Consider the following 16349-nt stretch of genomic DNA (forward strand, 5'->3'; position numbering starts at 1 on the left):
CCATATATATGCGCCTACTATAACAAGTTAACAGAAAAAATAAATCTACTAAGTTTAAACTAACTCACAGTTCAATCTTCTGATGTATTTTTTATTCTCTGCAAAATATCGACAAGTTTCGAAGGATCTCACTACTCAAGTCTAGTAGAATATTCATAGATTCCTCAGCCACCTCAATAATTACTCTTTTGGTTGATACCTTCCCATTATTTCCTTGGTCTTAACTCTCATTTTCATAGTCACTATGAAATGTTCTTTTATTTTCAAGTGTCCGTGTTTTCCTAGCACACATTGGCTCAGAGTTTGTTACATTCTCCGATCATTTCTGCAGAAATCACTTTGGTTGAAAAGTGTTTCATCGAGTTATTGAAAAGTCGATTCTTTAAATGATTTCCTTGCAGATATGTTTTTAATAGAGTCAGATTTAGATATGAAGTTTGTATAAATTTGTATTGTTTGATTGCCAACTTCATAATTTTTTCCTTTCTACTTCTGTTTAAAATCTCTAGTGTTCGTTATACGGCATATGGAGTTAGCTCCGAGTGATTTAGGGCGATGGTAGTTCGATAAACCTCAAAAATGCAATTTAAGTACTAACATATCATAGCACGGATAATCCACAGCCTGGATAATCCGCGCACAGATAATTGGGGCTCTACTGTATATCAGTGGCGGCTGGTCAGAGGAGGCAAGGGAGGCTTAGCCTCCCCATAAATTTTTTACACACACTACACTGTTTTGTTTACTTTGCTATTTTGATTCGCGTTAGAGATATCGCAAAAAGTTATTTGAACAAGTTTTTCCAAATAATATTCTAACCCCACATACCAAATTTCAGCACAAAATTCGCACTTTTAGTTTTTTCATTATTTGTAGTCGGGATCCTAAAATCGCAGAGGAGGCTGCTGGCCGGAAAATCTCACTTGAAAATGCTCCACGTAGCCCAGCAGCGTTTAAGGATGGTTTAAGGAGACCCGGTCTCCTTAGAGCTGCACATCGCTTAACGCACATGCTGCCCAGAGATCGGGCAAGTGAGATTTTTCTGCCAGCAGCCTCCTCTGCGGATTTTAGGATCCTGACTACAAATAATGAAAGAACTAAAAGTGCGAATTTTGTGATGAAATTTGGTATGTGGAATTAGAATAATATTTGGAACAACTTGTTTAAATAACTTTTTCCGATATCTGTAATACAAAGCAAAATATCGGTAATTTACTGTGTTTTTTGCATTCGCAGAGTAAGCCGCTTTTAGAATTAAAAAAATTCAGTTGAGTATCTTAAACAATGTAAACCTTCAACCTGTATGGACTGCAAAACTTCAAATCTGTATTTATTTTGATATGCATATCTACTTACAGAGATAGAACTGTTAACAAATAAACGACACAAACTTTGGTAATACACTTTTACAATTATACTAACTATTTTTAAAATGATATGATATTTATTATGAAATAATTATGAATTATGATGATATTATAAAATGTAAATAAAAAATGGTCAAAAAAATGGGGCCTTAATTAGATTTTTTTGGCGGATTTTTTTTGCTAGTGCAAATTTGTCTAGATAATTTACAGTTAGGTATAGCTTCCCCTATTGAAAAAATCACGATTATTATTATTATTATATTAGACAACTAATAGTAGAAAACCGAAGAGCAAGAGGTAGATGGTAAAGAAGCCGAAATCTTAATGACAAACACAAATATAATTGACTAACCAGACAAATAAGATCAGCTCTACATGATGCACACAAGGCCACATTTGAACACTACATTAGTAACTTGTCTAAAGAAGATCATTTAATATGGAAGGCAACAAAACAATTAAAGAGACATAATGGGCATTTAACTATTGCTTAACGCAATTTTTGAAGATTTTTGACCCGCCCCTGCGTTATGTAATACTTAAAAGGTCCCAAATGTAGAAAAGGCTTTTGACAGAGTATGGCACTGGACTCTTATGCAAACTTAAAAGCATTCTTCCAACTTCCTACTACCTAATTATGAAATCCTATATTGAAGATCGTTACATACTTCCAAGTAAAATAATACACAGTAACTTCCACATATTTTCCCATTAAATCAAGAGTACCACAGGGTAGCATCCTGGGTCCTCTGCTTTACCTATTATTTACCACAGATATCCCAACCATGAAACTACCCAAATCGCAATATTCTCCAATGACACCACCATAATTGCTATCAATGAGGACCTCATTATCTAGTCTGAACAACAGCAAAACCACCTTGACCAATTGGGAACATGGCTCAACAAATCAAAGGTGAAGGTAAATGAACTAAGTCAACCCAAGTTACATTTACAAACCGAAGGGATGTATGTCTAACAATTACATTAAATGATGCACAATTACCAGTCAGCACACAAGTTAAATATTTGGGACTAACCCTTGACAGAAGATTAACATGGAAGCTGCACATTGAAGCTAACAAAACCCGGTTCAAACATCAAAATATGATAAATGAGCTGGCTTACGGGTTGAAAATCAAAACTCACTATCCAAAATAAAATGCTCCAGTATAACTTCTATGATAAAACCAATTTGGACCTATGGTGTCCAACTCCGGGGTTGCTCAAAGCCATAATACAAGTCCAAGCAAAAATATTGAGAATGATGTTCAATGTGCCCTGGTATGTCAGAAATAAAACCCTATATGAGGACTCAGCTACACCTTTGGTAAAGGAAGAAATCCAAAGAATCATAACGAACTGCCTTGATGGATTCAGAAGTCATCCAAATGATGAAGACTCCTCCCGAATTTGCAAGACAACTAAAGAAACTAAGGCCAACAGACTAAGGGTACTTTATATCCCGGTTAAACCTCGGTTAGTTACTAACCTGGGTTTAATCGGGACAGAAATATATGCATAACATAGAGATAAACGCAATTATACTTATTATAATCATAAATAATTATAATAATAATTATAATTGCATTGATTACAACGCAAGAGGCCCTAAGAGATACTTTTCTGTCCCGATTAAACCCTGGTTAGCTAACCAAGGTTTAACCGGGACATAAAGTACCGGCCATTAATAAATTAAATATATGATCAAATGTAAAAAGATAATAGGAGGGTTGTCATAGGGCAGCTTCTCCCTCATGTATTTAATACTCAAACTATTATAGCTTTGATGAAGCAGATTGTAAAATTTTTTTTTTTATTTTATTCTGGCTTTGGTTCAGAACCTTTAGCCACGTAACTACATATAAAATTATTATTCTTCGTTCATAAGTATAAAATTGTCCAGTATACACTTAAAAATAAAAATAATAAAGCTTACAAATAACAATGCCTACGTACTATGTTAATAAATACAACTATATTAATTTTTTTTTCTGTAATTAATTATATTATTTTGTAACCTATGTATGTTTTAGTTGTTACCGTAGTGAAAAAAAAAGATTGTAAATTAAAATATGTAATATAAAAAAAATATATTCTAGAAACCTTTTCCAGAAGATCCTATATGTGAAGAAACTGATGATTTTGGTAAAGGTACTGTCCTTTTAGAATCATCTCGTGAAGACGACTGTTTTGCTCCTAAGGCAATAAATGAATCTGGCAATGGTTGTGTTATTTTTGATTTGGGCCCTCTTGTACCAGGCCCACCTTTACCGCGTTCCATGGTACAAATAGAACGCTAGCCTTTATAGATCTACAAATTATTCAAAATCACAATATAATTCTATGTCACAATAATTTAAAATACGTAAAACATTTTGTAAGTTTAAATAAACTTTTTTCATAACATAACCTATTAATTTATTTGTTGTCTTGTCGTCTTGTCAATGTCAATGGTTGTCAATTTTCTTCCTCTCTTCTTTTTTGAAAATTAAAGCTTTATGTATGTCAAATAATTTTTCATGGAAAAATGTTAAAATGGAAAAATAAATTACCGTATTGGGATAATATCAATATATTGGCAATAAAAATATTAAAATTAGTTTACGCGTGTTTATAAAAAAAGTACAAAAACCTAATTTACAAATGTCATTAGGTTTACACACTGTCAAAATGCTGTCAAAATATTGTGAAATATGAGGTCATTTAATCAATTTAAGAAAACAAACTAAAAGAATATCTATTTTCTGCAGATAATATTGATGATTATTAAAATTTTGCGAACTGTTATCACCTGTAACAATGGGTCCACCTTCCGCAACAAATATAGTGCTATTGGCATGTGGATCTTATAATCCTCCTACTAATATGCACCTTAGAATGTTTGGTAAGTTGTTTTAGAAAATTATTCTATTAAAAAGTATATCTTTAATACAAATTATATGATATTTCAGACTCTAAAACAAAAATTATCAATTCTTTTCATGTGCCATACATAGTGATAATATATTTTCATAGTTATGACAATGTAACATCTAAATAATATTGCAGAACTTGCCAGAGATTATCTTCATCGTATGGGACAACATGTAGTGCTAGGGGGAGTAATATCTCCTGTTCATGATGGTTATGGTAAAGAAGATCTCGCACATTCCAACCACAGGCTTGAAATGGTAAAATTGGCCTTACAAAATCATGATTGGGTTAGTTATTCTAATTGGGAATGTAGCCAAGAGTCGTGGACTAGAACTAGAGAAGTTTTACAGTATCACCAGGTAATATACTTTATTAAAACTAGGTGAGGCAATGAAGCACTAAAAAGCATGAAACCTACCAATCTTCTGCAGCAAATAACTATGAAACATTTTTCATTCGATTCAGGAAAGTTTGTGGACAAAATTCAAGGTGGTAAAATGAAAAAATGAAAATAGCATTTTGTACATAAAGAAAGTGCATAGAAAATAAAAAATTTGCAACTCAGAAAATATCAACAAGAATGAGTTTTGTTACTCAGAGGTTTTCGAGGTCACTGAACACAAATATCATAACAGCAATCGTCCACAAGCTACCTGGTGGCTAGGGTGAACCTTGTCTCCTGGAGGTTTTGTTAATTTCATTCGAAATCAGGCGATCGTCAATACACAGAGGGTTTTCGAGGTCTCTAACTACGAATATTATAACCTTTCAAATGAGCTATTACACGACCCCTTCTCTCATTTAAAACAATTATCGATTACATCATCACGCCCAGATGGATGACGTCAGGAGTATGATATACAGTGGAACACCGATAAGTCGGCCTCCGATAACCCAGAAGTCTGGTTAACTTGGACTGATTTCCCGGACCTGATTTCATCAGACAAAACAAACATTTTTTCACTTTGACTGAGTTTTTTAGCAAGATATAAACAATACTGTATACAACTGTACGTCATTTAGATGTATTGTGCAATTATAATGTGTATTTGTTTATTATTTATTTGTATTTTATTCATTTTTACCATATTCCCCGGCTAACCCGGATTTTCGATAACCCGGATTGGTTGCAGTCCCGATTAATCCGACTTTCGGGGTTCCACTTTATATGCCAAAAAATTATAATTCAAAAATAAAAATCGACCTGTTTCGGGATTTATCTCCAAAATCGCCCATTCTCGAAAAAATGAATTTATTCCAACCTAAATGTCCTCACTGTATATAAAAAATCAATGAATTCTTCCAAACATATTATAGGCGTATTCCTTTTTTTGTCAATCAGTATAAAATAAAGCCGTTTTGAGAGTGGTATTGAATGAAGTTTCTTTTATTTTATATCGTTATCATATTTCGAGCGACCTTGTAACCCCCCAAAGTAAATTCAACTCATTCCTGTTGATATTTTCTGAGTTGCAAATTTTTCATTTTCTATACATATTTTACCACTATGAATTTTGTTCACAAACTTTCCTGACACTTTCCTGAACTGAATGCTAAAAATTGCATAGCGATTCATTTTGCTGCAGAAAATTGGTAGGTTTAATGCTTCAGAGCATAGGCGCAAATATTTTATGGCTATCCTTACTTTTTCTTTCTTTACACGGCCAATTTTGTTTAGTAAAATTCTCACTGGTAATATGGAGATGTAAACATTAGTTGAAAAAGACATTGTCATCATTAACATAGACATAGAGAATGTTCATCATTAACAGCTTTTGAATGTTCTTGGATAACCATTACTTGTATAATCACTTGAATTATTAATTTAGTTAGTTAATAGGATTATTTTTTCACTAACTATGTATTTAGTGATTACAATAATTTATATACTATACAATAAAAACTAATAATCGCGAAAAAGTAATTAAGTGATTTTAATAATATATTGTTACTATGGAACGCTTAGATAAATTTTGAACATCTTTAACAACAAAATACTTCACAATTCACAGAATATGCCCTGGTGTATTCTGTGCTGTGCATGGATCATCCATAAATAATAAACAATAAATAACTGTTTATTAACTTCACATATTAAATCAATTATTTATCAAATACACTATCCATATTATTTAATAATATATAACTCAAAATAATCCTGAAGCCATGTCAAATATTTAATAGCCTTGTTTGTCACTGTCTTGTCACCACATTCTGTTCAACTGAGTGCATTGTATGACAAAGATAGCAAATGTTCGATTTGGATAATATCAACACTAGACATGGTGTTCATTTTTTTCGAATCCTGGAAAAACAAATAAATATTTTTGAAAAATTTAAACACAGAATGAAAGATTAGATCATTACTGAGGGTAGAAAGTCCCTTATAATAAACAAAAAGTTTGTTTTGAATGAGATATTTGAAGTTAAAAATCCCACTCAGTTTTCTTATTAAAATATACATCATAGAAGTTTTAAGGGACTTTCTACCCTTTGTGATGATGTTATCTTTCATTCTGCATTTAAATTTTTCAAAAATACCTATTAGTCTTCTAAGGATTAAAAAAAATGAATGCATTTAAAAAGCATTACGAAATTGTGCGCCTAAGCTCATAATTGCCTCGCCTAAATACAAGTGAGATGTAGTGATTGCATATTTGTTTTAGAACCATATAAATGCAGCCGTAAATGAAAGCATCAACAACCTTTATGACGTTAATGAAAATGAATTGAGGTGGATTCCAGAAACTATTAGGAATGGTGATACTGGCCCTGTTAAAGTAAAATTATTATGTGGTGCTGACCTTTTAGAATCATTTGGGACACCAGGTCTATGGGCAAATGAAGATGTAAGAAACAGTTCAGTTTAAATATTGTCTTATATAATTTTTATATACCTAATTTTTTAGTTAGAAGAAATTGTTGGAAGGCATGGACTGGTAGTTATAACTAGATCAAATTCAAATCCTGCAGAATTCATTTACAATTCAGATTTACTGACAAAATATATGGTAAGTTACTTGGTACTTTTAGATTTTCTTTTTTAATATGTATATTTTTTTTGTTTTTTGTAAGTTTTTTGTCTAACATTAGTTTACTCAATCACAATGCTTCAATAATTCTGGCACTCCTCTTGTGGTATTTGATGATTTTACAATTGAAGAGTGGCCAAGCTAAGTGATCTAAATGCCAAAATTAAAGATTGCCAGAATTCAAAGAAAACTTGAATAACCAAAAAAAAATAAAACAAATATACAGGGTGAGTGGGGAGGAACACATCAAACTTTAAGACAGTATAATATACATAAAAATAATCAAAAATAACTTATATGTTGTTATTTGATTTTCATTTGTTTCCGAGATAAGCGATGTTAAATTTTTTCTTACAAACTGACGATTTATTTATTGCTCTAAAACCGGTTGAGGTGTGCAAATGAAATTTGGTGGGTTTTAAGACATAGTTATTGCGCATGTTTTGTATAGTCTGAAATTTTTTAAAGATAAAAATGATACGCCACTGAAATATTTCAAATTAAAAATCTTTATTGAACTCTTCATTCAATTTGTGACAAAAAAATCTATCTTCCTTTTTTTTCATGCGACGCTTCGTTTTCATGCAAAAAATAAAACACGTTAACGCTTACTATAGTTTATTTTTTAACCAGGAGGAGTAAACTGAAAAGACACATTCACATCCAAGAAAGTCACTTCAAAAATAACCAAATACATCTTTTTTGGTTGACTATATCAGCCCTCAACGGTAATCCATAAATATTATATTATATTAATACGTCACTAAAGAGTTCTAAAAATAACTGCTTTTTATATAAAGGCAGACTAAAAATCTAAAAATTAAAGGAATAACACAGAAAACCAAAAAATCGCCGATATAACTTAATTAACCTATGAAATGTCAATCGTGTCAAAATGTGATAAATGGCATTAGTGTCAAAATTTTATATCAGTGGAGTAAACTTGCCTGCGGTTGGACCAATTACAAACAAGCTTACAGCGCGGTAAATTTGAATCACTCCTCTTGGTTTTAAAACAAACCATAAGTTTTCGACGAAGTTTCTATATTAATGTGTAGAAACTTATTTCGAATACTTTGTAAGCGTTAAGATATTTTATTTTTTGCATGAAAACGAAGCGTCGTTTGAACAAACATGAAGATAGATTGTTTGTCAGAAATTGAACAGGGAATTCAAAAATAATTTTTAATTTGAAATATCTCAGTGGTGTACATGGTACAATAAAAATTACACTCGTGAAAATTTATTGAATTATTTAAGAATTACCGACTGACTTCGGCTCAGCATCGGGATAATATTCTTTATATTTTAGGAGCAATTGATTGTATTGTTCATTTTTCTAAATTTCGTTACTATAATCTGTGCTCTTGACATATTCCACAGAGCCGGTAACAACCGATACATATTGATGCAAAATACAGGGTGTAACGAAAATACAGGTCATAAATTTAATCACATATTCTAGGACCAAAAATAGTTTGAATGAACCTAACTTACCTTAGGGTCATTTCATATGAAATCAACCAATAAAATGGTGACTTTGGATTTTCATCTTCCCGATTTTGATAATTTTTGGTACACTTATTCTACTTATAAAGTAGATGAAAAATCTGAATTTTCAAATTTTTTGGTCCAGTAGTTTTTTTGTAATTAATTTTTGAAAATTACAAAATTACCAAATTTTGCTCTTACATAGGTATAGAAAAATAGGAATATCTGTAAAACTACTTATTGGATATGCATGAGCGATACCTTGTTAAAAAGGTCTTTTAAAGGCCTTTCAAACGATGTGTCACATGACACATTTTCAAAATAAAAAAATTGAAAAAAATTTTGAAAAAATTTTTTTTATTTTTTTCAAAAACACCATTTTTATTTTTTTTCAAAAAAATATATATTTTTTGCCAATATTTTAGTGAGAAACTGACCAAATTTTAAGATGGAGAAATCATGGGTTTAGGTACAAAAAATAAATAAAGTTTTCAATACACATGATTTTACCTTAAAAAATTAACTTTTTAAAGCTAATTTGGTTTCTCTTGGTTTTTGTAAAACTTATTTTGTTTCTATGAACCACTTTTTAAACTAGATACAAAAACTTGCATGTTCACGTTTTAGCTAGGCCACACCTCAATTTCCCTGATTGGTCAGTCTTAGAAATAAATTAGAATGCATGTTTTTGCAGGAAAAATCCTGCATAAAAGAAGCACAGGGGTAAACTCATTTTTAATTTATTTGAGCTCAACAAATAGACGTTGGCGTATGTATTGTGGTGTAAGAGTACGTGTTTAAAACTGTAAAAAAATTGCAAGTGTTGTTTTTTGAAAAATAGTGATTTAGGGGTTACGGCAAAACAATGTCTGAAAACCAGGCAAAAGAATGGTACAAGTATTCAACTAAGGGCCGGTTGTTCGAACGCTAATCAAGAAGTTGATTATAATCAATCATTTATTGTAATCAATTTTCTTGATGGGAATCAAATTGCGACATGAAAAATACATGTAAAACACTAATCAGTTATTGATTGTAGGTAAAACAGTAATTAAAATATAGCCGCAGCTCATAAATTATTAAAAATTGCTTATTATTATTATTGATTTGTAAGTAAAAACAAGAAATTAACATCAGAAAGAGTTTAATTATGTTTTATTTTAAATTAAAACCAAAATAATAAAATAAATCAGTCAACATAACCTCAAAATGCGACATCTGTCAGAAGTACGCTTAATCAAATATAATTGTAATTAAATATTTGATAATGATCAGTTTTGATTAGCGTTCGAACAACCGGCCCTAAGTGTTGTGATCCATTTAAAACTGGAAAACATTCAGGAAAACTTAGAAATGTTACTGAAGCCATGTGCAATCGCGTCGACATAAAAAAAGGAATGAAGATTTGTGATGCGTGTAGGCTAAAGTACATGAAGACTTTGAAAAATGCTGAATCTCCTGAAGCCGGGTAAGTTTTAATTTATTATTTTTTTTACAAAAGTAAACATCTACATTGGATTTTTTTATTATATAGACATGAACTTTATTTATTTATATTAAAAAAATATTTTTTATTTATTTTATAATTTTTTTGTAACTTTAACACTTATTCAGTTCTTTTTTTTTCAGACCTTCAACAGAAAATCCATCCCCCAATTTTAATGCCGAACCTAAGGTTGGACCAGACCTGTCTTTAGAGCTACTTAACCAATCACTTGAGCTTTTAGGAGAATCACCAATTAAAAAGAAAAGATTGACAATGCAGAAAGCGGAAAAGGTTAAAACTGTTATTGAGAAAAAATTAAGAGAGGAAAGACGAGCTGAAACTGAAGAGCCACCTGTTGAAGCTGTAAAAGAACATGAATGCGAGATGGTACAGCAATTAAAGAAGAAATTTAGGGAACTTACAAAAAGGAGCGAGAAAATGCATTTGCTATCCTGCCTGCCTATTAGTTGGAGTAGATCAAAAATAGTGAAAGAATTCGGAGTCAGTCAGTATATGGCAAGGGCTGTTAAGCAGATGGTAAAAGAAAAAGGGATTCTGTCCACCCCAAATCCAAAGCCAGGAAAAACGGTTTCCCCTGAAATAGTCAAGTTAGTTACAGAATTTTATTTAAGAGATGACATAAGTCGTATGATGCTAGGAAAAAAAGACTGTGTTGTGGTCAAGCAAGAAAACCAGAAAGAACACGTTCAAAAACGCTTACTTTTAGCCAACTTAAAAGAAATTTATGCCCTATTTAAACAAGAGAATTCTGAAGTTAAAGTTGGATTTACAAAATTTTATGAGTTAAAACCAAAAAATTGCATATTAGCAGGACAAAGTGGAACACACTCAGTATGTGTTTGCACTATTCATCAAAACATTAAATTAATGATTAATGGTTCAAAACTGAATAAAATAATTGTTAATGAAAATAACAAACCTAGCTATCCGGATTACTATGCTTGCTTAACCAAAATAATGTGTAATCCCCCAAATATTGATTGTTATTTGGACCGATGCTCAACATGTCCTGGCATAGAAAATTTGAAAAATCATCTTATGGAAAAGTTCAATGAATCCTTCATTGATAATGTTTCCTACAAAAAGTGGATTTCTGTTGACCGGTGCAATATGGAAACGGTGATTAAATCTACAGAAGATTTTGTTGAAGACTTTGGTGAAAACCTTTTAAAATTAAAAACACACTCATTTATTTCAAACATTCAAAAGGAATTTTATAATGAGACCAAAAATAATTTAAAAAATGGAGAAGCGCTCATTACGTCAGATTTTGCAGAGAATTACTCATTTGTTTTACAAGATGAGGTACAATCGTACCATTAGAATAATTCGCAAGCCACCCTGCACCCATTTGTGATTTACTACAGAAATGAGCAAGGAGAAATAAAGCATATGAATTATGTTTTCATATCTGATTGTTTAATACATAATACAATAGCTTTTCATTTATTTCTAACTGTGTTGATACCGGAATTGAAAAATGAAATTATGAATCTATCAAAAATATTCTACTTTTCTGACGGATGTGCCGCTCAATATAAGAACAAAAAAAATTTTTTAAATCTGTCCTACCACGAAAAAGATTTTGGTCTTACAGCTGAGTGGCATTTTTTTGCCACATCACATGGTAAAAGTGCCTGTGATGGTCTAGGAGGCACAGTCAAAAGATTGGCCACTAAGGCCAGTTTGCAAAGGCCTTACGAGAATCAGATACTAACACCAGAGCAATTATTTCAATTTGCCACCGAAAATATTCACGGAATCACTTTTAAGTACTGTTCAACTGAAGAATATAATGAACATACTCAAAAATTAGAACCAAGATTTGCTAAAGCCCAAACAATACAAGGGACACAAAAAGTGCATGCGGTTATTCCTTTTTCAGAAACACAAATCATAACCAAAAATTATTCATTAAGTTCTGATCAACAAAAACAACTAATTCAGAAAGATTTGTCAGAATTAAATCAAATGGAACTTAAACTAATTGAATCTGGATTTGTAACGGTAGAGTATAACAATGCTTGGTGGGTGGCTTGTATTATAGGCAGAAATGATGAGACAAATGAAATTAAAGTTAGTTTCTTACATCCAAACGGGCCAGCCCCCTCCTTTTATTACCCCAAACCTAAATCAGATATTCTAATTATTGAAAGAAAAATGATTTTAAGAAAAGTTCAACCCATTACCGCTACAGGTCGGACTTACACACTGACAAAGGAGGAAATGTCAGATTCCACCCACATTTTGGAAAGAAAAATAACTTTAAAAAATATTTAATTTATTTGAAATTTAGAGAAGCGTTTGTGTTACTTATAAAAAATTATTGTTTTCTATATTATAGCATGTATCTTTGACTTTTATGTGTTTTACTTAAAAAAGCTACCATTTTTTACATGTTTGAATATTGTTTTATTTTTTTTTTTCATATGGAACCCATCATTTCTCCATCTTGAAAATTGGTGTGTGTCTTAGTAAAACATTGAAAAAAAATATATATTTTTTTCAAAAAAATAAAAAATGGTGTTTTTGAAAAAAAAATAAAAAATACTTTTTTCAATTTTTTTGAAAAAAAAATGTAATTTTAAAATGTGCCATGTTATACATTATTTAAAAGGTTTTTAAAAGACCTTTTAAACAAGGTATCGCTCATGAATTTCTGATAAGTAGTTTTAGAGATATTCCTATTTTTCTATACTTATGTAAAGGCAAAACTTGTCAATTTTATCATTTTCAAAAATTAATAACAAAAAAACTGCTGGACCAAAAATTTTGAAAATTTAGATTTTTCATCTACTTTATGGATAAAATAAGTGTACCAAAAATTATCAAAATCGGAGAGGGTGTCTGCCAAACCCCTGGTTGATTTGATATGAAATGACCCCTTAGTACAAATGTGCATATAAAAAAAGTTACAACCTTTTGAAGTTACAAAATGAAAATCGATTTTTTCCAATATATCGAAAAGTATTAAAGATTTTTTATTGAAAATGGACATATGGCATTCTTATGACAGTATCATCTTAAGAAAAAATTATAGTGAAATTTGGACACCCTATAAAAATTTTATGGGGGTTTAGTTCCCTTAAACCCCCCAAACTTTTGTGTACGTTCCAATTAAATTATTATTGTAGTTACCATTACGTAAACACAATATTTTTAAAACTTTTTTGGCTCTTAGTACTTTTTCGAAAAGTCAGTTTTTATCGAGATATTTTGAATATTTGTCAAATCCACCACATATTTGTATATGGTTAAGTACGATTATGGAGACTTGGTAATAATATGAAAATTTATGTATGATTTACATTTTTAGGTATATTTTGAACCGTATTAAAAAAGAAGCCATATCTCGATAAAAGGTGCTTCTCGAAAAAATACAAAGAGGCAAAAAAGTTTTAAAAACACTGTGTTTAACTAATGGTATCGCATCAATATTTTAATTGGAACGTACACAAACGTTTGGGGGGATTAAAAGAACAAAACCCTCATAAAATTTTTATGTGAACATATTAAAAAATAAGCCTCAACTCGACAAAAACTGCCTTATCGAAAAAATACTAAGAGGCAAAAAAGTTTTAAGAATAGTAAATTTAACTAATGGTACCACAATAATAATTTAATTAAGACGTACACAAAAGTTTGGGGGGGTTTTAAGGGAACAAAACCCCCATAAAATTTTTATGGGGTGCACAAATTTCACTATAATTTTTCTTTAAGATGCTCCTGCTATAAGAGTGCCACGTATCCATTTTCAATAAAAAATCTCTAATAGTTTTCGATATATTCGAAAAAATCGATTTTCATTTTGTAACTTCAAAGGGCTATAACTTTTTGTATGTGCATATTTGTACTAAGGTAAGTTAGGTTCATTCGAACTATTTTTGGTCCCAGAATATGTGATTTAATTTATGACCTGTATTTTTGTTACACCCTGTATATTTGAAGCCAAATTTTTAACTGCACCACAATGTTCACAATAAGAGCGACAAAACCCCACTGAACCAAATTTGCGCAATATTTTGTATTTTACACAACAAAAATCAAAATCATGTTGATTGACGCAATATATTGCGCAATCGTGCAATGTGGTTTACAGACGATCAATATAACGTGTGATCCAAAATTATTGTCACCATAGGTGGCTCTGAACGACAGGTAGGTATACAGTGCATGTCTATTCTTAATTCAGATATACTTTCCAGTTTACGTCAACTTTGCAGTGTACGTCAACTTAACAACAAAAGTTAGGTCATGTAGAGATGTTGGTGTTGGACATTACAGCATCTTGTTTGATTTTATTTATTATTTTTACTTATAATTTTGTTAATTCTTTTTATTTTTGATTAATGTTCTGTGTTAAAGGTTTTGACTGATTTTTTATGTTTTATAATGTTAATCAAAATTAATTGATAAACCAATGATATAAATTCAGATTAAAACATGACATACGTAATATTTTGCACGGCTAGCTTTGATCCCAATAATTGTGGATCGCTCGTTATTACACAATATTAAATATTGTGCACGTTATTACACAATATTAAATATTGTACAATATATTGACAAAAATATTGAGCGTCTAGGGGCCGCTTATCTCTAACATTATAATACATACAGTATTGAGAAGACTGATTTTAGGCAAACATCACAATTGTAACGGAATGGATAGCGAATGAAATTAGTTCAACTAAAGTAAGAAGAGCACTAAGAAGAAATGAATCCGTCAAGTACATTTTGCCTGACAAAGTTATAGATTATATTCACAAAAATGGTTTGTATGGATCACAAAAAACTATGTAAGTATCTTAATGTATAATTTTATTAGTTATTAAATTGGCAGATTTATCTTTTATTTTATAAATACAGTGATGAGCGTGCTAATAACCGGCAAAATAGCTCAAAAGATGGAAAACATAATACATTGCGAAACAAAAAGAGATGAAACTAGTGGAGGTGGAAATTATCGTTATAAACGTATTAATTAACATTATCTTACATAGTTTCCCATCTTTAGACGTATCAGAGGAGTATGGTGATATGTGGAACGCCATCTAATATAACTGGTATTTACTGTCACCCTGGGAGCTAAGGGTGGTAATACATCAGGTTCTTTTCAATGTTAAGTAGTTAAGGGAGAATGAAACATCTTACCTCGACGAACACCAAGTTTATTCTGATCTTCGACACTCAATATTTAAATAAACAATCAAGGTAAATGTTAGTCGATATTACACAATCTTGACCCAGTTCAATATTGGATATTATTTAATATAATTCATCTTCTGATACTGATAAAAATCTTAATCTCATAATCTTATTCCATTTCGTCACAACTGTCACTGTGACAGTAGAATTTTATAAAATACTCCTGTCACAGACGTCTAAAGGTGGGAAACTATGTATTGTAATGTTAATTTAATACGTTTATAACGATAATTTCCACCTCCACTAGTTTTATCTCTTTTTGTTTCGCAATGTATTAAGTTTTCCATCTTTTGAGCTATTTTGCCGGTTATTAGCGCGCTCATTACTGTATATTATTTATCCAAAAAATTTCAAAACTTTATCTCAACTCTCTTTTTTGAGTCAGGCTATAGTTTTTCAGTTTCTTCTGTTTTCCAGTTTTTGATAATACTCATTTTTTTATCTCTGTGTGTTTTCCTGTGTGATTTTTTATCTGTTATTTATACACAAATGAGTAATCGATTTTCATAGTAATATTTGTGCCATTTTGTGAAGAAACCAACTAATTTTCTGCATCGGTTTGTTACGATATATAGAAAATTTGGGCGCCAAAGTTAACAATAACTGGGATATGAACAAAGAAAGAAGAATACGCATTGAAAAAGCCAGAGCCACCTTCTATAAACTAAAGAAAATTCTCATTAATAGAAATATTGCATTAAACGTTAAAATCAGAATATGCTGCTACATATTCTCTACATTGCTATATGGCATGGAGAGCTGGACTCTTTCAGAGACACTAATTAAAAAATTGAAGGCCTTTGAGATGTGGATCTTCCGACGAATATT

The 16349-nt window shown here is 30.9% G+C and overlaps 2 protein-coding genes across 3 annotated transcripts in view; one reads left to right on the forward strand and one right to left on the reverse strand.

The window, feature by feature from the left end:
* Positions 1-3796, reverse strand: part of LOC126880065 (integrator complex subunit 1) — a 63556-nt gene extending 59760 nt beyond the window's left edge. Inside the window, exon 1 of the mRNA XM_050643722.1 lies at positions 3474-3796. Coding sequence (XP_050499679.1) covers positions 3474-3651 — 178 coding nt within the window. The 5' untranslated portion in view covers positions 3652-3796. The remainder of the gene's footprint in view (positions 1-3473) is intronic.
* A 50-nt stretch (positions 3797-3846) lies between these two features.
* The window catches only part of LOC126880066 (nicotinamide/nicotinic acid mononucleotide adenylyltransferase 1), a 54438-nt gene continuing 41935 nt past the window's right edge, over positions 3847-16349 (forward strand). For both annotated transcript variants that reach the window (XM_050643723.1, XM_050643724.1), the window contains exons 1-5: positions 3847-4254; positions 4419-4642; positions 6950-7132; positions 7193-7294; positions 14955-15112. In XM_050643723.1, the coding sequence (XP_050499680.1) occupies positions 4170-4254; positions 4419-4642; positions 6950-7132; positions 7193-7294; positions 14955-15112 (752 nt within the window). In that variant the 5' untranslated portion in view covers positions 3847-4169. The remainder of the gene's footprint in view (positions 4255-4418; positions 4643-6949; positions 7133-7192; positions 7295-14954; positions 15113-16349) is intronic.

Source organism: Diabrotica virgifera, chromosome 2 (assembly GCF_917563875.1).
Source record: "Diabrotica virgifera virgifera chromosome 2, PGI_DIABVI_V3a".
Classification (NCBI taxonomy): Eukaryota; Metazoa; Arthropoda; class Insecta; order Coleoptera; family Chrysomelidae; genus Diabrotica; species Diabrotica virgifera.